This window comes from Alosa sapidissima, chromosome 7 (assembly GCF_018492685.1).
Source record: "Alosa sapidissima isolate fAloSap1 chromosome 7, fAloSap1.pri, whole genome shotgun sequence".
Lineage (NCBI taxonomy): Eukaryota > Metazoa > Chordata > Actinopteri > Clupeiformes > Clupeidae > Alosa > Alosa sapidissima.
Window position 1 is genome coordinate 33,170,237 of NC_055963.1, and position 27,500 is coordinate 33,197,736.

General features: G+C 45.7%; 1 protein-coding gene across 6 annotated transcripts in view; it reads left to right on the plus strand.

Moving 5' to 3' along the window:
* LOC121713153 (IQ motif and SEC7 domain-containing protein 1-like) overlaps positions 1 to 27,500 on the plus strand; it is a 114,584-nt gene that overhangs the window by 39,484 nt on the left and 47,600 nt on the right. The window contains exon 1 of one of the 6 annotated variants that reach the window (XM_042097531.1): positions 16,662 to 16,925. The exons of the other annotated variants lie outside the window; for them this stretch is intronic. Coding sequence (XP_041953465.1) covers positions 16,846 to 16,925 — 80 coding nt within the window. The 5' untranslated portion in view covers positions 16,662 to 16,845. Of the gene's footprint in view, positions 1 to 16,661; positions 16,926 to 27,500 lie in introns of those variants that run through there. 6 annotated transcript variants of the gene reach the window in all.

Here is a 27,500-nt window from a genome sequence, read left to right on the forward strand (position 1 = left end):
TTTATACATTGATTTTGCAAAATGTCTTCAGCTATGAGGTTAATACACAGGGGCAGTTAATATGTTTTTTTTTTTGTTTTTAACTTGCATAAAACACTGTCCTGCGGTTTATACACAATGCGGCTAATACACAGGAAATTACTGTAACAGTCCTTCAAAGACTGTAATGGCCCTTTAACGTCCATATCTGCGTGTTGCATTGGTAGGTGTGACTACCCTGATGTAGGACATTTCCCATATATCGGCCTGGCTTATGTGAGCACTGGCTTTGCACTGGCACTGTGGCATCTGACCCAACACTTGTTTGTGACTGACATTATCAGACATGAGCCACTAAGTAGCTGATGGACAGGGCGAGATGTGGCCCAGATCTGTTTCTGAGTCAGCGACAGTCATGGTCGCCTGAGGGTTGTCAGGAGGCGTTGATTAAAGCTCAGCCCAGTTAAATGTAGAAACACGGCTGTCACTGACAGCACTGTGTTCCCAAAATGCCAGCACATTGTGCCTCTCCCCTCCTCTTCTCTCTTCTCCTTTCTTCTTTTCCTCTCTTCTCTTCTTTCCCTCTCCTCTCTCCTCTCCTCTTGTCTTCTCCTCTCTTCCTTTCCTCTCTTCTCTTCTTGTCTTCTCCTCTCCTCTTGTCTTCTCTTCTCTTCTCCTTTCTTCCTTTCCTTTCTTCTCTTCTTTCTCTCTACTCTCTCCTCTTCTCCTCTCTTCTCCTTTCTTCCTTTCTTTCCTTCACTGGTTGTCTTCTCACTTCTCCTCTCCTATCCTCTTGTCTTATCCTCTCCACTCTTCTCCTCTCTTCCTTTCCTCTCTTCTCTTCTTGTCTTCTCCTCTCCTCTTGTCTTCTCTTCTCCTCTCCTCTCTTCTCTCCTCTCTTCTTCCTTTCCTCTCTTCTCTTCTTTCTCTCTCCTCTCTCCTCTCCTCTCCTTCTTCCTTTCTTCCCTTCACTGGTTGTCTTCTCACTTCTCCCCTCCTCTCTCTGTACAGATAGCGATCTCTCCTCTTAATGAGTACAGAAGTGGCGTCTTTGAAGTCGACAACAGGCAATCTCTTCCAGTCACTCAAAATCCTGGAAGCATGCGGTTCGGTCCGTGACATTGGCATTTCAAAGAGCTCTGGTAACACAGGGTTTCATCCAGTGCTTTGTTGTCTTTTTAGAAACATACGTGCACACATGCAGACACATATTCACATGCACATATACATGAACTCACAAACATTTACACATATACATGCAGTACATACATTAATTCCCTCATATATACAAATCCAAATATGCAACACACGTGCATGGACACGCGCACACACACACACACACACACACACACGCACGCACACACACGCACATTGTCCTCCTCTTCTCACACATTATAATGAGAGACGCATCACCATCTGTGTTCAGTGAACATGTGCAGCTCCATATTGCTGTGGCTAAAAACAGTGCTGGAAGTAGGAGCTCTCTGTTTTTTATATATATATATATATATATATATATATATATATATATATATATATATATATATATCTGTAACTAGCACTGTATGTGTGTGTGTGGGTGTGTGTGTGAGTGTGTATGCGTAATATGAGGTCGTTCCATGCTCACCAGGGCAAAGCATGCTGACCATCTTCAAGGTGACTATGGATATCAGGTCAAAGGTGAACCGTGTGCCTGCGCGCACGCCAAGCGCTGTTTCAGCAGGAAGCACGCTAGTGAGGCAGTGGAGAGGGTTTAGTCGCACTGCAGATGGGTGTGTGGGAGGGAGGCAGGCAGCGAGTGACCCGCCCGGGAAAGAAAGCAACCCTGGGAAGCTTCAAGCAGGGGGAAGTACACAAGGTGCAGCTCTAGTGCAGGCTCTTTATGTCTTTCTTTATTTCTTTATTTTTCATTCTGGCAGGACGGTAGGGTGTGCGTGTGAGTGTGAGTCTGTGTGTGTGCGTGTGCGTGTGCGTGTGCGTGCGTGTGTGTGTGTGTGTGAGAGAGTCTCGGAGGGAGCAGACTGGTGCAGAGCTGTTTACCCCAATCCGCCTCTCTAGACGGCCCAGCTATGAGCACAGGGAGAAAAGCGAAATCTTTCAGTTGGCTTTACTCGCCTCAGCAATGTTCCATAAATAAAACCAAAAGACAAACACCTCCGGGCAAGTCTTTCTGCAAGACTAGGAGGCGCAGGGACCTGAAAATAGACTCACTCTTATTCCACCATATAAAATCAACTAAGTTTAACTCTCAGTTGCCATTGACAACAAATCACACCATTGCCCTCATCCTTCTTGCTGAAGTAATAATATTAAGTCACAGAAGTAGTAATGCTAATTCAGATAATTAAATGATAGTAGCACTAATGTGTCTGGATGAGCTGGACACATCGACCCCCTGGGGGAGGGGGTTCTCTCCGTGGGGGGGGGGGGCTCTGACTCTGTGTTTCTCCTTGTGCCTGTAGGTCTGTAGACACTTTGCACCAGTATTGCTGCCCTCCTCCGTTGTTCAGTAAGCAGCTAGCTGTGCCCGCCCCTGTCTCAGAGTGCAGGTAAGCGGAGACCCTACCGTAGTCCCACCTCTAAAGGGGGTGCCACACGGGCCAGCGCTTTTTGAGCGATCTCTGTTGGGTAATCAATCACACTACTGTTGTTATTGAACGGTCGTGACAAAGTTGGGCACCGATTTGAAGTCCTCTCGATTCAAATCTTGATGCCCATAATCAGTGAGAAAGTGCCCAAACAACATTGCCCGGCAACATCGCTCAAAAAGCTGCCCTGTCCGCCATCACCGCCACCTTTACCCTCACGCAGGCTCAGAGAAAGCTCCACAGCAGCGCACTCGGCAGCCCTGAAACCAATAAAGATAAAGTAGATTTCATACCAGCTACCTCAGTGGAGAGGCACTCCGTAGATGGCCTGCCATAGTACTGTATCTCTAGTGATGATCTTTTGTGTTTTTTTCTTGATATGGTCGTAGATTGTAATGCATGATTTGGAGTGTCCATTTTATGAATGCGGTCATGTGAGTGTCATAGGAGCAAGTAATTCCAGGTCATGATTGTTATTTTATTATTTTAAAGTGCACACTTGGCACATTCATCTCTGTTAAAAATATACAATTTTTTGATGTGCGCATATCAATGATTTTTTCTGACCTTTAGTTTTAAGAGTTTTAATCACGATTAATCGCTGAATTCCTATAGTTAATCACGATTAATCATATATTTTATCGCATGATTAAAATGATATTATTTTGCATTGCTGAATTTTCCAGGAGTCCATATTAACAATATAAAGCAATTATTGTGTATCTTGATTAGGATTCAAATGAAAGCAAAGCAAGTTACTTCATTAACTTAACTTTAAGACGTAGGTCTATTTGATTATTTCAAATCAAATGTCAAAAGATGTGCAGCAGACCTGAGGCAACACAATATATTCTTCAGAAATATAGCTAATAACGGGCATAACAAACATAAAATACTATATTCATTATCTTTGAGTTCAGTTGAAAATAAGGAACTTTTCGACATTAGTGCACTGCCATTTTAAAGGGTTAGGCTACAGTCTATGGTGCACTGTCACTTGCCACACACATCAGCGCCGAAGTTTTTAACACGCAAACACTGGATGAACAATGGATTTTATGGAGCGGCGTCGACCAAATATAACTGAATCGTGATTTACACGGCGGCAAAGTGCGATGCTGGTGTGTAGAGTTGTATTGAAAATAATGGAATCTAATGTACAGTAAATGAATGTCGAAAACAGAGTGCATCGCACTAATGTCGGCATCGGTGTCCACAGCAATTTAAAACACCATTCAGCTGACCGGGAGTTCAGAACTGCGTTGGTGTTTATTATACGAATCTACTCTTTGGCCGGCTTGTAAGCCCAAACAAGTGTGTGCAGCATGCCTTTACGTAGCCTACTAAAGGCGCATCATAGGCTACATTTAATCTGCATCACGCCCCATTTTAGCGGAAAACAAGTTAACATTATATCATTGATTTTCACTAAAGACAGCTAGCCTAATCACACCTTGATGTTACATCTAGTTATTAATTTACAGGCCATTCAATCATTTTACTAACAGGGCAGTTATGAAGAATTATGTGTAACTTACTCATGTCTAAACTATGTACAATACAACCCATTCAGAACGTAGCTACACTTACCATATCCCATGTAAAACGGTGGAACTTCAGTATAACAGGCATAGCCAATTATCTCACTTAGTTGTAGGAAAAAGGCTACGTCCATATTACAAGTGATAGAATGAATGTGTGACTTTTATGTTTAGTTGATGTTATGACATGTAACGTAAATGACATGTGAGCTTGCCGAACTTATAGTCATATAGTTTGACTGTGCCTACATTCGTGACACTCCTGTTAGTAGGCCTAAACTGGAAAGAGCAAAAAATAGGAACATAATGGTCACATTAATCCCATAAACACACAGATAACTCTTACACCAACCTTATTTTGTGCCTCACGTTTGTTTCAAGATTTAGTAAGTATAAGCCCTTTTCGCTCCCCACTTCTATGCAGCATAGGTTTCCATTATCCAAACAGCTCCCTTTCCCCTAAAAGGGGGCGTGTACATGCAGCATGGTCTAGCTAGATCCAGTGTGGTGTTGTAGTTGTTCTAACGTTACTACAGTAGTTGTTGCAACAGCATGTGAAAAAACTACAAAGTTTGTTACACCAAAAAGAACGTTAATCTCGCGATAAAAAAATGACGCCGTTAATATAGGTTTACGTTAACGTCGTTAATAACACGTTTAACTGACAGCACTAGTTTATACTAATCACTATCAGTACATTGCAGAGCTTTAAGAAAAGACACACACATACACATACTGTACACACACACACACACACCAACACACCAACACTAGCAATTACATCTCAAGGCTGAGAAAAACAGAAAAAGGCAATTTTCAGGTTTCTAGTCAACACCTGAAAAAAGATTGCCTCTGTTCAGCCCATCAAGCCCAACACATCACTCATGTAGCGAGCAGTAACGGTGTTCACCCTTCTGTCCCTCCCACTCTGTCCCCTCCATGAGCAGTGTCGGTCGGGCAGCCTTAGCTCCAGCCACCCCTCCTCTGGCTCTGTCTCTGGTTCTCTGGCAGCATTGCTCAATCCCAACCCCGGGCTCTCTCCGTGGAGACGGATGACTCTTTAGCAGCTCGGTTTGATCGCACGTTGACAGTGTAATGGACAGAGCAGGGTGATTAACGGCCTCTGGTCAGTTGGCACAGCGTGGGGTGTGCGGTGTTAATTTTATGCCGAGCGACGACTCGGCGAGCGTCATCCGGCCGGCCCCTAGTGCCGTGGTGACGCGGGTGACAGATGATAACCCAGTTGGTATGCAGTGTGCAGCAGTGTCCCAAGCTGCAGCTCATACGAGACCAGCAGGGACTCAGAGAGTGGCTTGCCTGGCAGACTGGCTAGCTCGACAATAGCCCTGGTGTCTAACCCCAAACTGGGGGGTTGGGGGAGTGGGAGGGGGGGGGGGGGGGGGGGGGTGGCAACAGGGGAGCATTCAAATTAGGAAAACAGAGGCCAACATTCAAGGTGAATACATTTTCTTTGAACATTCAAATTTAAATGGTATTGTGACAACAATGCAAATTGTTAGTTTTAAACAATAAGCTAAGCCTTTGTCCAGTGTCCATATTTGGTTGTGGAGAACAGTCTCCTCAGTAGTTTGTTTGTGAACTCAAAGTAAATGAAGAACAGTTTGAAAGCATTACCAAACATTTGGAAACCATAGCAAACATTTACCTTTGTTTGCTATTTTGAGTATATCTCAGATTATCAGGGCTAAATATATCCACAAACATATCCACGCAGTAAGCTTGTGAGGATATCTTAAGAAACACCACAGTGACTTTCAAAGCAGATCGATGTGGTCCAACACAACTATTCATCTTCTCACATCCTGATGAAGTACTGTACAGGTTGGATAGAATTTATATCAGATTTGTCAGATACGCATACAATCACTGTTGCCCATGTTATCACAGAACACCACACCACAGACAACGAATGCTTCAGTTGTAAATTAATTCTAGGTTTCCAGTAAGATCGATTGAATATTGCAAAATCTGTCAGTTTATCAGCATATGTCACACTTTCGGCAGTGACCATATTGGCTCAGGATTTGAAATAGAAAAAAACATATTCTGCAACTTGTCATCATTCCGGCTAGTAACTGTCCAATGGTCTTTTCAAATAAATACATTCAAATATACATCATTTCAAAAATCCAAAGCAATCATGACTCTGGAATTACTCCTTGTCAACACCTGGCTTGTGATCTTAGTTATGCGTATAGATTGAAGTGACTGTACTGTACTGACTCGTCAGAGTGAGGAACTCCATTAGTAATCCTAGTGCATTTGGCAGTAGTTTGTGGCCGTTTGGCTCTGTTGTGTGTGTGCTAGGTGTGCAGCGTGTGCCGACCATCTTCTCCCGCTGTTCCCTCCCTCTCTGACAGGGACGATAATGTCCTCCATCAGTTCTGTTGCCCTCCCTCTGGAAGCAGTAGTCCTTCAAGATAGCCGGAAGTAAGACAAAGGAAGGAGCAGGCCCTGCCTCTACCCCTGGATTCACTCTCCTTCTCTCTGGCTTCTGTCTTTGCCCTTCTTTCTCTCTCTCTCTCTCTCTCTCTCTCTCTCTCTCTCTCTCTCTCTCTCTCTCTCTCTCTCTCTCTCTCTCTCTCTCTCTCTCTCTCTCTCTCTCTCTCTCTCTCTCTGTTTTTATCTCTTTATCTCTCTCTCCCTCACTCTGTCTCTGTCATATTCTCTAACTTTTTATTCATAATCTATCTATCTATCTATCTATCTATTTATCTATCTCTCTTCCCTTTTCTATCTGTCTTCTTCACCACCCTCATGTGTCTATTTTCCACTCCATCTCTTTCTCTTTTTTCTCTCTCTCAGGCTCTCTGTCCTTGCCTGCTCTCTCTCTCTCTCTCTCTCTCTCTCTCTCTCTCTCTCTCTCTCTCTCTCTCTCTCTTCCATGAGACTTTTCTCCACCTTTCCTCCTCCTGCATGGGCGCTCCCGAGGCCTGAAGCTCCCCCGTCAACTGGAGGAGCCCTGCAGGAGTCGTCTCCTCTCCTCTCCTCTCCTCTCCTCCTCTCATTCACCTCACTCGCCTCCCTCACTTCCCCTCCTCCTCCTCCTCTCTGAATGTCTTCCCACTGCCCAGCCGTCACCTCGTACCTCAAAACCAAACACAAGGGACACCTAGGGCACCCTCCATGCAATACTTTTACTAGTAATGTAGACACAGTCAATTAAGGTATGTTTTCATGTAAAATAGCATCATATGGCTTTCAAAGGGACTTGAAGATAATGCAAAATGATGATGTAAAGTATGTAAGCAGACATGAGGAGGAGTGGGTGCTTGCACTTTGAGATGTTATGCAAAACAGAGAAAACCTCAATGTCAATGCAATGTATTAATCCGAGAGCACTGCATGCACTGTTATTATTATTATTTTATTATGTCTCATTCCAAGATAATTCAGTAGAATCATCGTATTGTAACCACATGCAAATAAAAAATGTTATTTTTAATGGTCTTTGTCTTATTAGTCATGCAATGTTATTTAAAGAAAATATACTTTAGCATAATATGTGCACACTATGTTTGTGTGTGTGTGTGTGTGTGTGTGTGTGTGTGTGTGTGTGTGTGTGTGTGTGTGTGTGTGTGTGTGTGTGTGTTTGAGAGAGAGAGAGAGAGAGAGAGAGAGAGAGAGAGAGAGAGAGAGAGAGAGAGAGAGAGAGAGAGAGAGAGAGAGAGAGAGAGAGAGAGAGAGAGAGAGAGAGAGAGAGGAGAGAGAGAGAGAGAGAGAGGTATTTCTGAATTTACTGTATGGGGTGACTGCCCAACTGATGCGGTTAGCTGCAGTCTGCAACCCGTATTGTTTGCTGTTGGCCACTAGGGGGAGTAAGCTCAAAAAGCAGCAGTCAGTGTAAGCAAAGCCACAAGGAATCTGAGTTTTATGTGCCTTCTCCACTGCTGTCTGTGTTGGCCCATCAGTACTGATAAGGTTGCCTCTGTATGTGATTGCAGGTGTGTGCAGAAGTACATGAATGTTTTTATGTTTCATATTTGTGTGTGTGTGTGTGTGTGTGTATGTCTGTCTGTCTGTGTCTCAAATACATATTCTGTCTCTGTGACAACAAGACTTGGTGTGTGTGTGAGGGGAGGGGGGGGGGCTAATTTGTCAATGCAGGCGAGGGCAGGGCCTGCAGCCAGGAGTTGTACTGATGTCTCACTTAGCCTCCAGCTCACTGGGCCTGCCGTGCTTTCACTGCAGTCACCCACACTGGGCACGGAGCCCATTACAGCACAAACATAAATCGAATAAATAAGGACACCGCCTGCATTTCAAACATCACACACAGACGTACAGTGCAGCCACCTACAGGCCTGTCTCATTCACTACCCGATTAATAAAGATGAACTGTACATAGCAATTAAGATCAACTGTTTACCTAAACCAGTTATCATACACAACACAAGCATCCAGCTGCTTAATGTAAGCTTGGTGCTGTTAAACATGTCTAGCTCTTTCACTTCAGATTTTTTTTAATTTTCCACTTTCCTCGGACTGTGTTGGTAGCCACCTCGGAGAGTGTGGAGAGTCTGTTGATGTATGTATTGATCGTCCATCTCTGCCTTTGTGCGGGTGCTGCTAATCTCCCCTTGGCAGAATTTCATTGATTGTCTCTACAGGCGTTTAGATACAAGGGAGGTGTGTGAGTGTGGTGGTGGTGGGGGGGATCATTCTGAAAAAATCTCTGTCTGTGTCTGTGCCTGAGGCAACTGGCCTCTGCATTTGGATGAGTGAGAGAGAGAGTGAGTGAGTGAGAGAGAGAGTGAGTGAGTGAGTGAGTGAATCATGAGCTTCGCCCATCTCTCTTGGTTTATTACACAACCTGACAGTTGGCCTCCAGTTCACCTTGTTTTGATTTCATGTCAGTCAAGTTCCCCCTCTGAAGTTAATGCCAGCATGATTATATGTCAACTAAAGACACATCATTGGCTGCCCGCTCTCATAAATGAACAACGAATGTCTTCTTCCACCCAAATGGTTTCCAGTGAGTTAGTTTCAAGCATACTGTAGTCTCATCTCTGTCTCAGAGTAACTGCTGGAGAAATTCAGGATATTCTTTCCCTGCTCTGTCACTGACCATTTCACTAGGGTTGGAAAATCTCTATGTTGGTATAATGTCCACACAAAAAGATGAATTTGTATTTGAAACATTCAGCTTCATGTTCATATTTACACTAAAGATAACTTTGTTTGACCATTCCCACTGTCTCATTTTTATATTTCATATTTCAGAGTGCCTGTCCCTGAAGCGCTGGCTAACTCCTGTACATTCTGCTAATCAAACAGCAACAGCAGCAGCTGCTGCAATGACAAAAAAAAAAGAAATAGTAAAAAAAAAAAACTGCTGTCAGGAGGGAATGTGTAGTTTAGCGTGGTGCAGATGGGACTCATCCCAGTATGCCCTGAGAGATGCCAGGCAAACGGCAACGCCTGATTGGTCCCCCAAACATGTATCCGTGCTTGCATTGGAGTTATGTAGCACACGTGTCGTTTGCTTCTGCAGGACATGAGGCTGCAGAATCTTTCATTTATCCCTCTTCTCTCTTTTCCCTCTGCTTTTTTCTTTTCTGTTTCTCTCTCTCTATCCCTCTTTTCTTCTGCCTGCATGTCACCTCTTTCTTTTCCCTGTCTTTACCTCACTCTCTTTCTCTTATATTATGTTCTCTCTGCTTTCTTTTCTCTCCATATATCCCTCTCTTCTCTGTTTCTCTTCCTTCATCTCTCACTTATGTTTTTTCTGTCTCCTTCCATCTGTCTCTCCCCTGCCCCCCCCCCCCTCCAGGTTCCCCCCCCCAGCTTTCTCTCTCTTCCACCATCCAACAGTCTTCTCTCTCTCTCTCTCCACATGCATCCCTTTCTCTTCCCTCTCCCTCCCTGCACTCTTTCTTTCCCCCACGTCTCCTTGCTTGTTCCTTTTCTGTACAATATGCCTTTCCTTCCCTTCTTCTCTGTGCATTCTCCCTCTCTCTCTCTCTCTCTCTCTCTCTCTATCAGTCACTCTGTCTCTCTTCTTTCCCTCTCCCTGCCTGTCACTCTCTTTTCTCTTTTTCCATGTCATGTCCTCTATGTCCTGTGTTTCTCCCTCTCTCTCTCTCTCCGTGTTTCTTTTCTGTCTCTCACTTCCTCCCTCACTTTCTCTGTTTTTCTGACTGTGCCTTTCTTCATCATTTGTCCCTTTTGTCTGTCTCTACTAACAACGGCCCCACTGTCACATTCAGCATGTCGTCCAGCTCTTAGTCAGACCATTTGGCCGAAGCACGTTTGCAGCTGCATCATCCATCACTTCTGCTGGACTGACTGCTGTGCTGCTGTCGCTTGTCCATTTACAGCACTGGACAAGCGTCCAGAACTCCAGCATCGCTCCAACTCCATCCACAAACTCACCCTACTGATCTCCAAAACTTGCAAACTTTTCCTACAGATATGAGATATGTGAACTTTCCCTACAAGATCTCCAAAATGTGGGAATTCCCTCCACAGATCTACAAAATATTTGAACTCATCCTACAGATCTCCAAAAATATGAATGCCTAAAGAGATGCAAACTCCATATAGATATCTAAAGGAAGTGCACCTTGCTAATCCTATGTCCACCCTGCTAAACATATGTATATATAGTCATAATCCTGAAACAAACACACGCACAAACACACATACAGCCAGGACTGTTTTGGGAAAATAGTCTGAAAGAACAGCTCTCCTAAAGACCTCAAACGCTACCAAACCCAATCCCACAGATGTACAAAACATGTAAGCCCAACCCCAGTGATCTCCAGAAGATATGTTTGTGTGTTTGCCTGCTTCCCTAATTCTCTGCTTTGTGAGTCTCCATTCTTTCATGTGCTGCTGTGTGTGGCGGAGGCGGAGGGAGCCCTGCTGAGAGATGTGCACCGGTACTGTATGGTACTGAGGCTTCAGTGATTCGGTCCAGTATTATTTCTGCTCCTCTAGTTCTGTTTCAGAGGATTACATGTGTGTGTACAGTATGCGTGTCTTACTCACTGTGTGTGTGTGTGTGTGTGTGTGTGTGTGTGTGTGTGTGTGTGTATGCATGCATGTCTTTCTCACTGTGTGTGTGTGTGTGTGTGTGTGTGTGTCTTCATATAATGTCTTCCTCACTGCGTGTGTGTGTGTGTGTCTTCATGCAATGTCTTCCTCACTGCGTGTGCGTGTGCGTGTGCGTGTGCGTGTGTGTGTGTGTGTGTGTGTGTGTGCGCACACACAAGCAGTAGCCTACCACATGGTGAAGATGGAGACAGATGGGTGTTAGTAGCACTGCCCACGCTAATAGTTAGAGCAGGATAGAACTGAGAGAGGGAGAAAGAGTGTGGGAGAGAGAGAGAGAGGGAGGGAGAGGCCGCATCAAATGGATTTGCACATTAGCGTGAAACATTACTGTAGCAGTGGAATGACAGCTTGTTTGGAAACATGCCTTAAGAAAAGAGTGCTTGCATAAGAATTTGTTTCCCAGCATAATCATTTATGTAGTTAATTTGCAACAAAACCATCTCAAGTTAAAGATGTGTTGTTAAAGCCATTCAATTAGACTTGGACTCGTATTGAGCTTGTTTTGCAACTCTACTTTTCTTGTTGCGCATTTCAAAAGGGAGAAACTGCATTTGTGTCTGTGGTATGATATGGTATGGGATGTGTGTGTGTGTGTGTGTGTGTGGTACAGTATGGTGTGTGATGTGATGTATCTGTTTGGTATGCACAATACCCCTGTAGGCAAAGCTTGTTTTTGTGTGTGTGTGTAAATAGACATACTTACTTACATACACATTACATCAGACACAGTCCACCATGAATCCACAAACAGACACATACATTTAATGTGAAATATCACACACACACGCACACACACACACACACACACACACAACATACACACAACATACACAGACACATTCCAACATGCAATGTGGCATATTACACACATACTCTGTCCAGGGTGCACCAGGGGACTGAGGCTATTGGGGAAGGGGATGCCACCTGTGCGGACCATAAGGGAGTTGGAAGCCCTCTGTGAGGGTTTGTGTGTCTCTGTTAATCTTATTTTTTGTGTGTGTGTTTGTGTCTGTCTGTTGTGTGTGATTGTGTTTGGGGGAGGGCTGCTGCATCATTATTCTATCACCTCCAACCCCTCCCCACACACACACACACACACACAACAGCACTGGGTTGCATTGTGTTTACCATTGGCTTGGGAGAACAAGCGTCTACAGTGAAACTACAGGTTCTACTAGTCTTATACACATAGTTTAGAGACATGCAAGCAGACACACACACACACAAGAACTTCCATCTCTGCATTTCCATGAATGCAGGATCCCTATTGGCTGCTCTGCCTACTCTGTCAGTGTGTGTGTGTGTGTGTGTGCAGTGCTGGGACATGCCTCTGTACTGTAGATGCTGAGTGCACACACAAAGATTATCATGACTTGAAGTGGCAAACCATTCCACTGCCTATTGCAACCTCACACTGCAGACGGATATATTCCACACATTCCCGGTGTCCCCCTTTTTCTCAGGTCTAAATTTCAATGACATCATAGGAATAAAAACCCCTCCTCCTCGCTCCTGCCTGGCCAATCAGAGGTGTCATAGCGAATGCTCTTTTTGCAATTTCAGTCAGGTTGTAGTGTTGCCGGGCAACCGGAGTCGATGCATCTCGGCACGGCGCAGTCTCGTGTGGATGGCAGCTGAGCTGAGGGGTGTGTGTGGTCACCATCTCGCAAGACCCAGGAGGAGAAGGTCACTGCAGTCCATCTCTCTCCACTCTGCTCAGGGGACAGGAGCCTGGTGTAGAGCACAGGAAGGTGAACGAGAGGAAGAAAGGATGAGTGAAGGAGGGCTTGTCCTCTGCGTTAGCACCATCTCTCTTCTACCTACACACACACACACACACACACACACACACATGCTCGCACAGTCACACACAGCAGCTGAAGCAGGAGCCTGGGAACCTCATGGGCTTTCAGTGTGAGTAGCACAGCGTTATGCAGACAGGCGCACCAGCAGACTTCCGATTCTGATTCTTCTCTCACTGACCTGGATTCCAGCTGCTACTGCTGCTGTCACTGTGGAGTGTGTGTGTCTCACACTGCTGTTACTGCTGAGTGTGTGTGTGTGTGTGCCACTCACCAGCGTCCACCGCGTTGTGCCCGACACGACTCCATTTGGACACCGCTGGTCCATTATTAGAGGTTGAGATACCATTTGGCTTCGCTGTGAGCTGGCCGTGGGAGTTTCGTTGGATGTGGTTCGGCATCGTTGGCACGGCTCAGGGGCGAAGAGAGGAGATCCCCGTTGGTGGAGATTGAGGAGCGAGAGGATGCCAGTTTGCCTCCTCCACCACTGGCAGAGTGGACCGAGCGGCCGTGACCACCAGGGGGATCAGTAGCACTTCAGGCGTCGGCATATGGTGCCAGGCGCCTGCCATGCGGAGTTGCCCGCACTCAAGGCCACTTATCTCACCGCTGTCCCATTCATCTACCTGACTGCCGCCTTTCTGCCCGGTTAGCTGAACCCCACTGAAGATGCTCAAGTTTAAAGCTCGCTGCTTAGACTACTGGCAGTTTCTCTGCCTGCAGCCAAACTCTGGCTTCTTAAAAAGGTGAGTCAGATTCAATTTGCTTTTCATTTGTACCAGATAACACGCGAGTCGCGTTGTAAGAGTGAGTGTTTAGCGTTCAAGTGTTAAGTAGGTTATGGGATTGATTGAACGGCAGACCCCGGTGTGTTCTCGGTGGTGTGTCTTCACACACACACACACACACACACACACACACACACACACACACACACACACACACACACACACACACACAACCCCACAGCAACAGTTTTTCCTGTTGAATGAGTATGAACGTGGTTAATACAGTATATCTCATTTGGATTGACCATTCGAGTTCTGAATGAACTGCTAGGTGGTCAAATGAACTGTTGGGATGTGTGTTGTGCTCCAAACTGATAGTGTGGTATTGATCTCAGAGGCTCTGTTCACACCCTCTCTCTATGAAATCACCTCGACCTTCACCACCAAATAACCCATCCCATCCCCCGTCCAGTTTGTGAGGACCATAAAAATCGGTCTTCCAGGTTTAACTACCTGTCATCTTACCAGTCCCTGTGGGGCTATTTGTGTGTGTGTGTGTGTGTGTGTGATTGTGTGGATCTGTTTGTGAGTGTGTGCATTTGTTTGTGTGTGTATTTCTGTACATATGCCATATTGGGAGAATTTGACAGTCCATGAGTAGTGGCACCTGTTAAGAATGGAAAGGCAGCATCCCGTTGTATTAATGCATTTATTATTGTGCAGCCTGGGGGAGCCCGTCACCCCCTCCCCTCCCCTGGCTGTGGTGCAGGCGTCAGGCAGGCAGGCAGCAGGTCCTGCAGGCCCCCCAGAGAGCTGTTGAGTAGATGCAGGGGTGGCTCACCAGCACAATGACAGCAATGATTTCTCTTTCATTCTTTTTCCCCCTCCCCCCATCTCTTGTCAGTGTTGTGTGTTTGGGTGGTGGTGGGGGGTTTGGCTAACAGTAAGGTATTGTAATGTGTGTCATTGCTGTATCCATTACATGTGATTTGTTGAAAGCAGATGGGAAAGAAAAGAGGGTTTGAATTACTGACAGCCTATTTCAGATTTGATCTCCATGTTTTTATGTCTGTGTGTGTTCCTGCCTGCAGTTTGGAGAGGTTTATGGTGGTGGTGGTGGTGGGGGTAGTGTGGGGTATTTGGGAAGGTGTTTGTGTGTAGGCTTGTTTGAACATGTAAGCTGTTTTGAAAATCAACTTCAGAATGAGTTGAATCATCAGAAGGCTTCTCTTTGCGCCCATGCATAATGCATGACCGTCTGCATCAGAGAAGTTGTCTCATGTGCTGCAACATGAAAGATATCCCTCAGCAACAGATCCAGCCCTCATCTAACATGGAACCGGCTGACACACGCCAGATCCGGTCCTGTTCTAACTCGGAACCAGCAGACCCGCACCAGGTCCAGTCCTGTTCTAACGCAGAACCAGTCTTGCTCTAACACGGAATTGGCAGACCTTGTCTTAAACTGGAACAGATCTGACACACAGAACCAGCATGCCCTCACCAGGTCTGGTCCTGTTCTAACACAGAATCGTTAGCCCCACATCATATCCAGCCTGGATCTGACACAAAACGGAACTGACAGAACCGCACGAGATCCGGTCCTGCTCTGGCCCAGTGTTGGCGGCCATGCTACAGTGGAGATGGTCCCATGTGGCTCTCCTGCTGTGTGTCTTCTTGTCATATCTGCCTGTTCTGGGTGAATGTATGAATATATGAATAATCTACACAGCAGAGCTCAACAACAACACCCAGTGTGTGGATATGTCACTCTGCCATCATTCATTCAGCAAATTGGCCACATTATCACGTTGCTTCATATTACACCCATTATACTCTTTGTTTGCGTAAGCTTTTGTCAGAAAGTGAAGACTCATATCTTTTAAATCAAATCTGGCCCTCTTATCCCACTTTTCCTTGCAAAACTCCTCGACTCACTTTGCAGCCCTGAAACTGCAAAAAAACACGATGAACTTTCCGTTATGAAAACTTGACTCGCGCCAAGTAATTTATGCCTGGCCTGAGAGACCTCCCCATGTTCCGTAGCCCCCTCCACCCCCACCACACACACACACACACACACACACACACACACACACACACACACACACACACACACACACACACACACACACACACACACACACACCAGCAAAAGAGCATGGTTGTCCACAGCCACTCCAACAGGGGTTAACAATAACATGTTTAGCCTGTAATCATATCATGCTCTGGTAAAAATGAGACATGCCCTGGCGGCGAACTTGCATTAAGCCTCTCGCATGGGCTTGGGATTCTGTGTGTGTGTGTGTGTGTGTGTGTGTGTGTGTGTAGGACTTGTGTCATATTTGGACCTGGGCCTGCTTGTCGTTACTGGAACACATCGGTCATTTCCATAAGGGCCAGGTCAGCCTGTTCACAGTGGGGGCTTATTTGAAAGCGCTCACTAGACTGTGTGTGTGTTTTGGAAGAGAGGGGAGGTGGTTATAATAATGCACATTTATGGAGAGGTAGGTTTTGTTGTGTGGTAGATGGTAGTTGTGTCTTGTTCACGTGTGTGTGTGTGTGTGCGCGCATGTTTCAGTAACGCATTGGGCACATAAAAAAAACTGTTCCACAGCCGTGCAGTGGGAAGCCTCTCTGTATCCAGCCTGAGTGGAAGGCTTAGACTGCAGTAAGAGAAGTGGTTTTCTCCAAGCTGCGCTAAGTGACTCCTTTGCCATACTTGGTAATCAGGGAAGTTTCAGTGGCCTGTCTTAGGATCCCGCTGTGTGTGAGTGTGTATGTGAGTGTGTATGGACAGCTGATGCCAGGAGAAAACGTACTTCCAGCAGGGAACAACCACAGTAACATGAGCTGGAGAGGGGACGGGTTGGAGTTTTCTCTCCCACTTTTCTCTCTCTCTCTCTCTCTCTCTTCTCCTCTCCTCTCTTGAAAGTGAAAGCTGTGGGACGCACCCTGTGGTCTGAAGGAAAAAGGGGGAACGTACTCCGAGTCTGTGGGAGAAGTGGATGTTTCAGCGTAGCGTGGAGAGCAGCCTCGCTTGTGTTCTCGTTGTGTGTATGCTACATATTTCACGCTTGTCTCCCAGTGCCCCGGGACCTCATTTCCTCCCCCGCCCCCCCCAAGAATGTCGCACGTCTCAGCCAGCGATGTCACCGCCGTCTGGAATGTTATGTGGAAGTACTGCATTTCAGTCAGGACCATCAGGTAGGCACTCGTCTTACTGCAGACGCCGACCAGACAAATGTCAGGGATCTAGACTCGGACATAAAGGGAAGATGCTCAGTTGTTACATCGGTCATTCACTCACCTCTGTCCTTTTCTGTTCTACTACAGACACTGTAATAGAACAGAAAAGGACAGAGGGTACATTTGGGTATATATGGTATTTTTGCTATAATATATAATATGTATATAATATATATAAATATATATTGCGCTGTTGGTCACTCTTGACTTGCAAAAAGTTTTCTCCTGAGATCCAACCCACTTTGATGCACAACTTGCAGTCAGTGCAAGTAAAGCACTTGGTCTAACACCTCTAAACTTAAGTGTCATTCAATAAAGGACACAGTACATGCATTGCAGTGTCGCTCCATTTGCTAACTATTCTGTATCCTTTCAGTTAACTGGACAGAACATTTAAGCGTGTACTGTAGCGTGCCAATCCTGATGTAACTGTAAGCTGATCTCCCCTGCCAACTTGCCAGTCTGAGGCAAGCATCTCCAAGCTCTCGCCCTCAAAACATAGAGTGCTGTTGTCAAGGCATTCCTAAGGCATACCACCAACATATTTTCGCTTTGCCACAAAGGCTCCACCTGTGTGTGTGTGTGTGTGCGCGTGTGTGCGCGTGTGTGTGCGTGTGTGTGTGTGTTCCATGCGAGTGGTCAGCGGCCGCTTTTATCGAGTCGGAGTTGTGTCTCATAACAATCTCGACAGGAACAGCAAAGCTTGTTCAGGTGTTTCCCTTTGTGATACTTGAGATGGGGCCTGCTGTTCTGGTCTTTACTGTTCTGTTCTGTTCCTCACTGTCCTGTTCTGTTCCTCATGGTCCTGTTCTGTACCGTCCTGCACTGGACTGCAGGGATTTCTGGGGTGTAAGATAGCAGTGGTGGTGATAGCAGGGAGCTGACCTGTCCAGCTTTGTGGGCCACTGCAGTGACACGCTGGTGTCAGGGTAATTCTGTCTGAGGCAGAGCTTAGCTGAGAGAGAGATAGAGAGAAGCAAAGAGAATGAGAGATAGAGAGAGAGAGAGAGAATGAAATAGAGATGGCTATTATTTATTTACCCCTGTGCGTCTGGAGGCAGCCTTTGCAGCTCACACATCTCGGCTCACGGAGTCACGATTGAAGTGGCATCAGTTTCACACGTCCTATCAGAGTGACAGTAAGGCTGAAGACGAGACCCCATCACTAGAGACACATCCCTGCCTCACCTGGGGGTACAGGTGCGGAGACCAGTTTATCTAGTCAACAGGTCAACAGCACACCTGACCTTCTGATGCCATCCTCATCTCTGAGACAGTTGTGTAAAAAGATAACCTGTTGACCAGAAGAGATTTTGGCACTCCAACCTGCTATGCCCAGTGTCCTGGCTTAACGTGGACCGAACATCTGAACAGGGTAAGACGCTACCTCATTTGGGCACAGCCTGTTCCGGAGCTGTGTTTAAAAGTCCTACAGTCGTAGTCTGAACTGCTGAACAGCCTGTTCTTAACCAGACCTTTATGGATAGAGACAGGCAGAAAGTCATGGAAAAGCTGAATTGGCAGAAGGAGAAGTAATTCATCTTTGGTGAGTGAGACTACTCGTGTGGTAATGTTTGGACAAGGCAGTTGTTCTGAATGTTCCCTGGAGTTGAATAACTCCATTACTTGAGCCTGGGGGGGGGGGGGGGGGGGGGGTTGTTAACAATAGTCAGACTTTTTGTCATCCCAGATGTTCTCAGCACATTTGGTGTATTGTTCTTTTTTTCTCACTAGCATAGCGACCAGTAATAACAGACAGCATTAGTATTAATCATTGGCTGTTGTGCTCTATTTAAAATGGCACAGGGGACTTGCTGATTTGTGGTTGATCATTGCATAATCAGCTTTAATTGCTGTGCTAAATGTCATATGTGTGATGTTGGTTGATTTATATATTACTGAATTTCACCAGAGAAGAGCTCAAGGGTCCCACAGAGATAAATAGCTTCATGTTACGTAATTGGAGGACTGTCCAAATGTTTCCATAGCTGTGTTCAATGCAGCCTAGTATGAAATGTAAACCATGGCAGCCATCTTTCAGTTCAGAGGAAAACCGAAAACCTTTTCTCATTTTACATATTAAGATAGATAGAAGCGTGAATAGCTGATAATGTCATATTGGTTTCTTTCCACCTTGGATAGAGAGAGAGAGAGAGAGAGAGAGACTTTGAATGGTGTGGTGAAGATTCTGTGCCTTTTGTGTTTGAACAGATGAGTCTGACACATTTTCGATAGCCTAGTTCTACACTGGAGGGCGATTGTTCTTCCAGCACAGCAGAACCCTCATCTTCTTTTGTTCCCTTTTACTCACAGGGGGGATGTTCTTCTCGGTGCCGGTTCTCCCATGCCATTTAGTTAACTTTTCCAGGAGACACTGGAAGACCACGTCACCGAGTGTCCCTGTCGTCTATCTAGAGAACTAGACATATGTGTTCTACTACTCTGGGCTAACCCATGTGGCAGAAGAACAAGTGCTGACTGTTGTAAACATGCCACAGTTAGTTCCAGGACATGAACTCTGAATAAAGTTGCACAGTGCTTCTGAGAGATGGCACAGTTACGTCACTTCTCAGTGACGTAATAGACTCTGGATATAGCATGTGGATAATTCCTAGGGAAATGAACCTCACGTGAAGAGTTGACTGAAGTGTGTTTTGAAGGTAAACATTCTGTGAGTCTCTCCTCTCAGTGTGTAGGGTGTGTGAGGTGAGAAATGATGGTGTGTTCTACACTGAACTTATATAAGCATGAGAGAGAGAGAGAAAAGGAGGGAGGAAGAGTGAGAGGGGGAGAGGTAGATGGAAGAGAGGAAATGAGAGCAAGAGAGGGAAGAAGAGAGAATCAAAGAGGAGAGAATGAGAGAGCTATATATATATATATATATGAGAGAGAGACAGAGAGAGACAGAGAGAGAGAGAGAGAGAGAGAGAGAGAGAGAATATGAGCACGAGAGGGGTTTGAGAGAGAGGATGAGAGAGGAGGGAGAGAATAAGAGAAGGGGTAGAAAAAGAGCGAGGGAACAGGAGAAAGAGGAGGGAGAGAGTGCTCATAGCGAGCGTGATGAGCTCATGTTGCAGCACTGCAGCTCTCATTTGTATTTGTGTTCACCCTTCATCCTGCTCCGTGATGCTCGCTCTCTCTCGCTCTCTCTCGCTCTCTCTCGCTCTCTCTCACTCTCTCTCGCTCTCTCTCTCTCTCTCTCTCTCTCTCTCTCTCTCGCTCTCTCTCGCTCTCTCGCTCGCTCGCTCGCTCGCTCTCTCTCTCTCTCTCTCTCTCGCTCTCTCTCTCTCTCTCTCTCTCTCTCTCTCTCTCTTCCCACACACACACACAAAGTCGTGTCTCTCCTTTCTACTCTGCCATATATTTGTCTCACCCCCCCTCTCTATCCTCTGTTCTCTCTCTCTCTCTCTCTTTCCCACATACTTCCTCCCTCCCTCCCTCCTCCTCACACTATGTATAATTAGCCTAAAATCTGGGTTCCTCTCCACCAATGGCGTTCAGTCACACGTTAGCTGTCCCTCCTGGCAGCCTGCTTTCCTGCAGATCTGGGCAAGGGCTTCAAACCGCTGTGCTGGGGGAAGTGAAAAATGATCAAGATGGCAATGCACTGTGTGTGTGTGTGTGTTTTTTGTTGTATGTGTATTTGTGTGTGTGTGTTTTGTTGTATGTGTGTGTGTGTGTGTTCGTGTGCGCTTACAGTAGTGTCTGTGTTAAATCAACAAAGCACGTCTGGGATGGATGTGTGGAAGAGCTATTTACATTTGTGTCTGTACTTTCATGTGTGCATGCGTGCGTGCGCTTGTCTGTTTCTAGCACTGTCAGAAATATCTGTTTGGACAAACTGCAGCTTGGCTGTCGTGTAAGTGATTAATCCCCTGCGCCACAGCGTGTGTTGTAGTCTGGGAGAAAAGGAGAAAATGATGCATCGCTCTTTGAGAGAGCCGAGCTATTACACATTCATTGCAGATTACTCTTTTCTCTAGGAGTAGATAACGAAGCTGAGGAGCCAACAGAAGACCGACGAGTCGTTATCGTTTGGCCAATAGTCGTTGTCAGCTTGCGACGGGAGAACATTCATATTCACCGGAAGCAGAAGAAGCAATCCCTCCAGCTATCAGTAACTGATGAATGGCCCTTACCAACTGTCCCAGCGTTCATAGCATGGAAGGGAACAGCCCAATCAATCTGCTTGTCTGTTTGGGCTGTCTGATTAACTTCACCACCCTAATGTCTACAACGGCCAGCCGTCCACTCCTTTAGTGTCCTCTGGAGGCCCGTGCCTTTTGTCTTGGCCAGAACCAGGATAATAATGCATCACACCGGCAACAGAACTGTGGTTAATCTACAGACTATAATGAATGTTGTCGTTAATCAGTAATCTCTCTGAGAAACTTCTGGTCCTGGAAATGATCCAAGTTGACTGGTCTTAAGGCGCCATCTTGGTACGTCATGGTACAGTAAATAAGAGAGTGAGAGAGTGTTCAAAATCATAATTTCTCAATCATTGTTCGCAATATACAATGATGTTATGCAACATTATTTGATCAACAGTGGTCTCGGAGAAACCTTGGCATGACCATTGTTCTCACAGTGCCGTCTGTTCCTCAGTGGTGTAGTTCATCCATGGGCTTATCTAACCTGTGGCCTATAGTCAGTGGAATGGTGGATCTTCATGCAGGCAGGGACACAGGCCACGTTTGGGCCACATCGGTCCCAGATCCAGCTGCTGTGTGGGGCTATGTGGTGCAGGCCACCCCTCTGTGTTTCTGTCCCCCGTGGAGGTTAAGGCCCTGCTGGTCAGCTGTGTAAACTCCGCTAGGATGCAGAGGGACACATACACACACACACACATGCACATGCACTCTCTCACACACACACATGCACACACACACATGCGCACACACACATGTACGCACACACATGCACACTTGCACACAAACACACATGCACACTCTCACACACATGCACACACACACACACATACACACATACACATACATTACACACTCACTCACATGCACACACTGTGCCCTCAACTCTTGTGCTGTAGGTGGAAAGTGCGGCAGCAGAAATTACAGGGCTGTCATGAAGGCTGACACAGAGCCGAGGAAAACAGTCATTAAAGGGCTGTTCTGTTGCTCCTTTGGCTCAAGGGGGCTTTATGTTCCTCCTCAGGAAGTTTGCGTTTTAAATGTGAACCTTTTAACCAAGCTTCAAGCTCCACATGCAAAGTCTCAGAACCATTTTACCATTCCCTGAGCTTCACACCAATAGCCAATGACTGAGTTGTGACCGTAAAGCCAAGCCTGAATAGGTTTTGTTTTCTACGTTTGTTTGATGTTGTTTTGTTTATTTATAATTATTTCCATATTATTATACTGCTAGCAGACATATTCTTTAGATATTGTATTCTTGTATTCGTAAATGTAAATCAGGTTTCTAGGCCAAGAATACTGGCGTATACAAGGAATTTGGTCTCTGCATTTATCCCGTCCGTGAATTAGTGAACACACAGTGAGGTGAAGAACACACTAACCCCGGGCAGTGAGCTGCCTTGCTACAGCGGCGCTCGGGGAGCAGTTAGGGGTTAGGTGCCTTGCTCAAGGGCACTTCAGCTGTTCCTACTGGTCGGGGATCGAACCGGCAACCCTCCGGTTACAAGCCCAAAGCCTCGATTCCCTCATTCATTCTTTGTCCCTTCTTCTCTGTTGATCACAGCCTGATAGTCTGAGTTTTCTTTTGATGTTGTGAGACTAAAACAGGTACACATTATATCTCACCATACAGCAACATATAGAATATACAATCCACAGGAGACACTAGAACATAATCAGACTCATCGTGATCTGGTTCTGCCTCCTAGCTTCATGCTACGCCTTGGACGCTCTCTTTGGTGTCGCAAGCGAAGTCAGACATGACAGTGTGTGCAGTGTCAGCCTCGCTGATCCAGTCCCCTTGTTCTCGCGGTCCAGTGTAGCCCAGCCTACATGCACCAGACAGGGGTAATGAGCTCCCTGTAGTGACCCTCTATCCCTATCTCTCTCTTTTCTTCTCTTGCACCCTCTCTATCTTTTCATTTCTCTCTTTCTTTCCTTCTCCCCCCTCCCTCTCTCTCTCTCTCTATTATTCAGTCTCTCTTTATGCCTCTCCTCTCTCTCTCTCTCTCTCTCTCTCTCTCTCTCTCTCTATTATTCAGTCTCTCTTTATGCCTCTCCTCTCTCTCTTCTCTCTTCTCTCTTGTTCTCTTTCTCTCCTCATCTCCACCCATCTCATTTGTAGAGGTACGGGTACTCTGAACTAGAAAGCCCAGAACAACTGTAAAAATTAGTGCCGTATTTTTTGACTTCACAGCCATGGCACTTCATGCGTAATAAATGTGAAATTTACTGCCCTCATTTGGACATTTCTAATGTATAAACTATGCGCTTGCCAGCCTGGGAATGGATTATCTTATGAAAATGAACTATATATTTTGGTTTTGGGGCTGGTAATTATCCTCCCGTCGAAGGGGAACCGATTGCGATGTACTTGCTCCCCCTAATGGTAAATTTGAGGAAATTCCTCATTTTCATGAGTAAGTGAGACTCTGGGACTGTTTTCACGCCATTTCTTCTTCAGTAGTGTGTCTCTTCTTGCTGAGGGTTGTTGCATGACTTGTCCCTCTGCACGTGTGACTCCACAAGTGTTGAGCTGATGAGTACAGGTCTGGAACCCTGAAAGTGGATCTGCTCCTCTCATTCATGATTTAGTGTGTGCAGCTCGCGCCTCATGGCTCGCTACGGCACGGAGCGATCTGTTGAGCCCTGGCACGACCACAGTTTTCCTCAGGCACACTGAAGGGCAGCCCGAGTATTTAAAGCCCCCACTGGACCCCAGGGCCACAGCAGGGCCTCTCCTGAGGGGGGTTGTGAAACTGCTACTGGCGATGCTGCCTCTATGTGGTGCTACAGCACTGAGGAACTCCCTTGGCCAGAGGGCTATATAGTATGAAATCATACTGTGTAGTCTGATACTGTATAGTAGATGTCATTTCTTTATATTTCTTTATTTTTAGCATCACACTGCTTTATGTGCTTTACTAGGTTGTATTAGTATTTTATATATATTTACAGTATATGATATTTGGTGATTTAGTTTATGTTCATCATTGAGAAGTAATGAGTGAGTGAGTTTGACCTTTTCAATTATTTCTGCTGTATTTTCATTAAACTGATTCATTAGAAATTGATTATGTGTCCATGTGGAATGACACAGTCCCGTCGTAAAGTTTTACTGTCCAGTGCTAATGGTTTCTTCCAATCAATGCCCAGATGATGAATTTTTGTAGTCTGCCCAACAGCTCTCCAGCTTCATGCTTCCCTGGGTAGGCGTTCATCCATGTTTAGTGACCTGTGCATGGAACACGCTGTAGTTTAGCAGATGTCCTGCTCAGCAACTCTATTTCTCATTGTTTCTTTCTCTCAGTCCTGCTCACCAACTCTCGCTCTCTCTTTCTCTAGTTTTCTTTCTCTCTGTCTTTCGTTATGTCCAGTTAAGCAGCTGTCTGCCTTTTTTTTTTTTTTTTTTCAGCAGCTGTCTGCCTCTCTTTTTATTTAGCACACATTCTCCAATTCAGTCCAATCCAGTTCAACTCAAAGTAGCAGCAATGAATAAGAGATCACATTATAACAGTAATAATGGTGAAGAAATAATGATTTAAAGAAATAATGATTGTAAAGGCATCATGAAATACATATAAAATACTCCATTGGTCTTTATTACTTTCTTTCTTTATGGTCTTGCATTTATTTATTCATGGTCTTTCTTTCTTTATTTCTGTCTTTCTTTCTTGCTTTCTTGCTTTCTCGCTTTCTTATACACATATCTCCCAACTTCGTGAAATCTCAGGCCTGTTTTAAGTTGTTTGAACCTGTAACCAAGCGCTAACTGCCCATGTGTTCGCATGCCTCTAACAGAAGCCTGCAAAGGCTACTGTGCCCACCTCCACTAATGAAGGAGAATGAGTAACTTCTTCTGCAAACATCTATCAACACTACCCAGTATACTCTCCCTCACTCATTGTCTTTTAAACAGTGTTGTAATCAGTGTCTACACCTACAGTATTTTAAAAACCTGCACATTAGATTGCACAGTGGATGGAGTACATACTCCTCTGTTTTGATTATAGTTAGGCTTTTGTTGTTTTACTTTTAGTAATCATGTGCAATATTATAATATCATGCTTATTGTTGCATTACTGGTAATCGTGTAAATCCGTAGTATCACTGCCACTGTGCTAAAAGACATTTGGGGCAGATCCTAATGTGTATTTCTTTCTCTCTCTCTCTCTCTCTCTCTCTCTCTCTCTCTCTCTCTCACAGACACACACACACACACACACACACACACACACACACACACACACACACACACACACACACACACACACACACACACACATAAATTCTGTTCAAATGCATATGAGTGATTAAAATCCAACTCCAGTTGCTCTCCCTGAAACAAAGTCAAGCTGCTTTAAACCAGGGGCCTATTGCACAAAACTAGGATAAGGGATTAAGCCGGGATATCTTGGTTATCCTGGCTCAATTTATCTGTGATCCAGTTGCACAAAAGCGGGATAGGGGGCAGCAGGATATGTTATGGTATAAATTACCATGGCGATTTATTCTGTGGAGCTAGCCTGCTCCAGACCAGGCTAAATTCCAGGATCTATTTAATCTCATCCCTTATCTCAGTCAGCAGTCACCACAAACGGAAACCAATAGTTATTCCACTGCCCACTACACATTGTTATCACATATACCTAGACCCACTGTCATTATTTAAACGTTTGTGATCATTAATTAACTCTTACATATGCTACTCACCATTCCCGACCTGTCATACGACAATGTGACGTCACGGGAGTGCCTAACCATTTTGCGCGTGGTGGTCGCGGCACTAGCTGCAATATTCTCCTAAACAGAGGTGTTGCTGTTTGTTGCTATTGTGAAAAGGCTATCGCTACCTACTTCACACCTTAGAATTAGCAATGAAGCTGCTAGTTGCCATGGTGAATCAGTGAATCTGTGATCGGTGGCGGGGTCTCTTTGAGGGAGCCGTGAGTGCGCACTTATCCAGGATGGGTTTCACCTGGCTTGATGAATAAGTGTCTGCTCATCCTGGCTTGGTCTTTGTGCAACCAATTAAGCCTGTACGCCCTTGTTTTGGATTCATTGAGCGCAGCTCAGTAACTTATCCCGGATGTCTTAATTCTGCTTTTGTGCAATAGGCCCCAGATATAAATGCACTCAGGCAGGTGGGCAGAGCAGACACACTGCACAGTGTAGTGCTGTACTGAGCCTGACCGGTCCATGGGCCACTGGCCACAGCTGTAAAACAGCTGTCCCAGACGGAGGGCTGTGTTGACCCATAAGATGGGGCTGTGCCAACCCTCTGCCAGCCTGCTGTGCCAGCCTACTGTACTGTCTGCTCTCTCCCATTCTCCACTGGAGCTGCGAGCTCCACCTCCACCTTACACAGTTGTAATTATATGGGACGTGCAGTACATGTGTGAATTAGTAGTAATATATAGATGTTTTGACACCTCTTTAGAAAGCCTGTCTGCTGCTGCTTGGTGAGGGTTATGGTTTGCCTACACTCTCGTCATGGTCACAGTTATGACGGACTTTGGAGAGAAACAAACGGTGCAACAGTGACACTGCAAACAGGAAATGAACACGTTTTTATTACACTCGCACCAAACGGGACAGAAGGTATTGTAGTTCGGTCCGTCTGTCTGTCTGTCCACCTGCGTGTGTGTGACCGCACACTAATTAAGAAAATACTGTTTTGATTTACTTCAGATTTTCACACAAGCCAGAGGGTCACTATTCTTTCACTTTCTTTACTGTCCAAATATAGAGGCAAAGATCTGCAGTCATGTCACAGCTCTTGTTTAATTTCAGTTTCTATAAAGCATACCAGTACTCTCTGGCGTACAGTGCATTTGGTGTTTCCCCGTCATAGCTGGGTTGGGCCCACCCAGCAGATACCCTGCAAATCCGGTCATCAGTGCTCTCCTAGAACCTTACAGACTCTTACGGTTGTGAGTGGAACAGATCTCTGGCTTCCTCCCTGTAGACCTCAAGCTGCTGACATATTTGTCACTGTCTCACCAGATAAAACAAGTCTGTGTGTGTGTGTGTGTGTGTGTGTGTGTGTGTGTGTGTGTGAGAGAGAGTGAGAGAGTGAGCGTGAGAGTGTGTGTGCGTCTGCGTCTGCGTGTGTGTGTGTGCGTCTGCATGTGTGTGTGTGCGTCTGCGTGTGTGTGTGTGTAGGGGGATGAAGTCGGAGGTTTTATGTCCTCTCCCTCATGAAGGATGGAGGCTCTGACAGTTCTTTTCCTGGAATTGCCGGGTTCCTGCACATGGCTTCCTGTGTGGCGTCGGCAGCGTGCGGCCCCTCTGCAGTGCTCCTGCTCCTGCTCCAGAGCTGTGTGGGCTGTGATGATAACGAGATTCATCTCTCCTTCCTGCCCCATGCTGGCTGAAC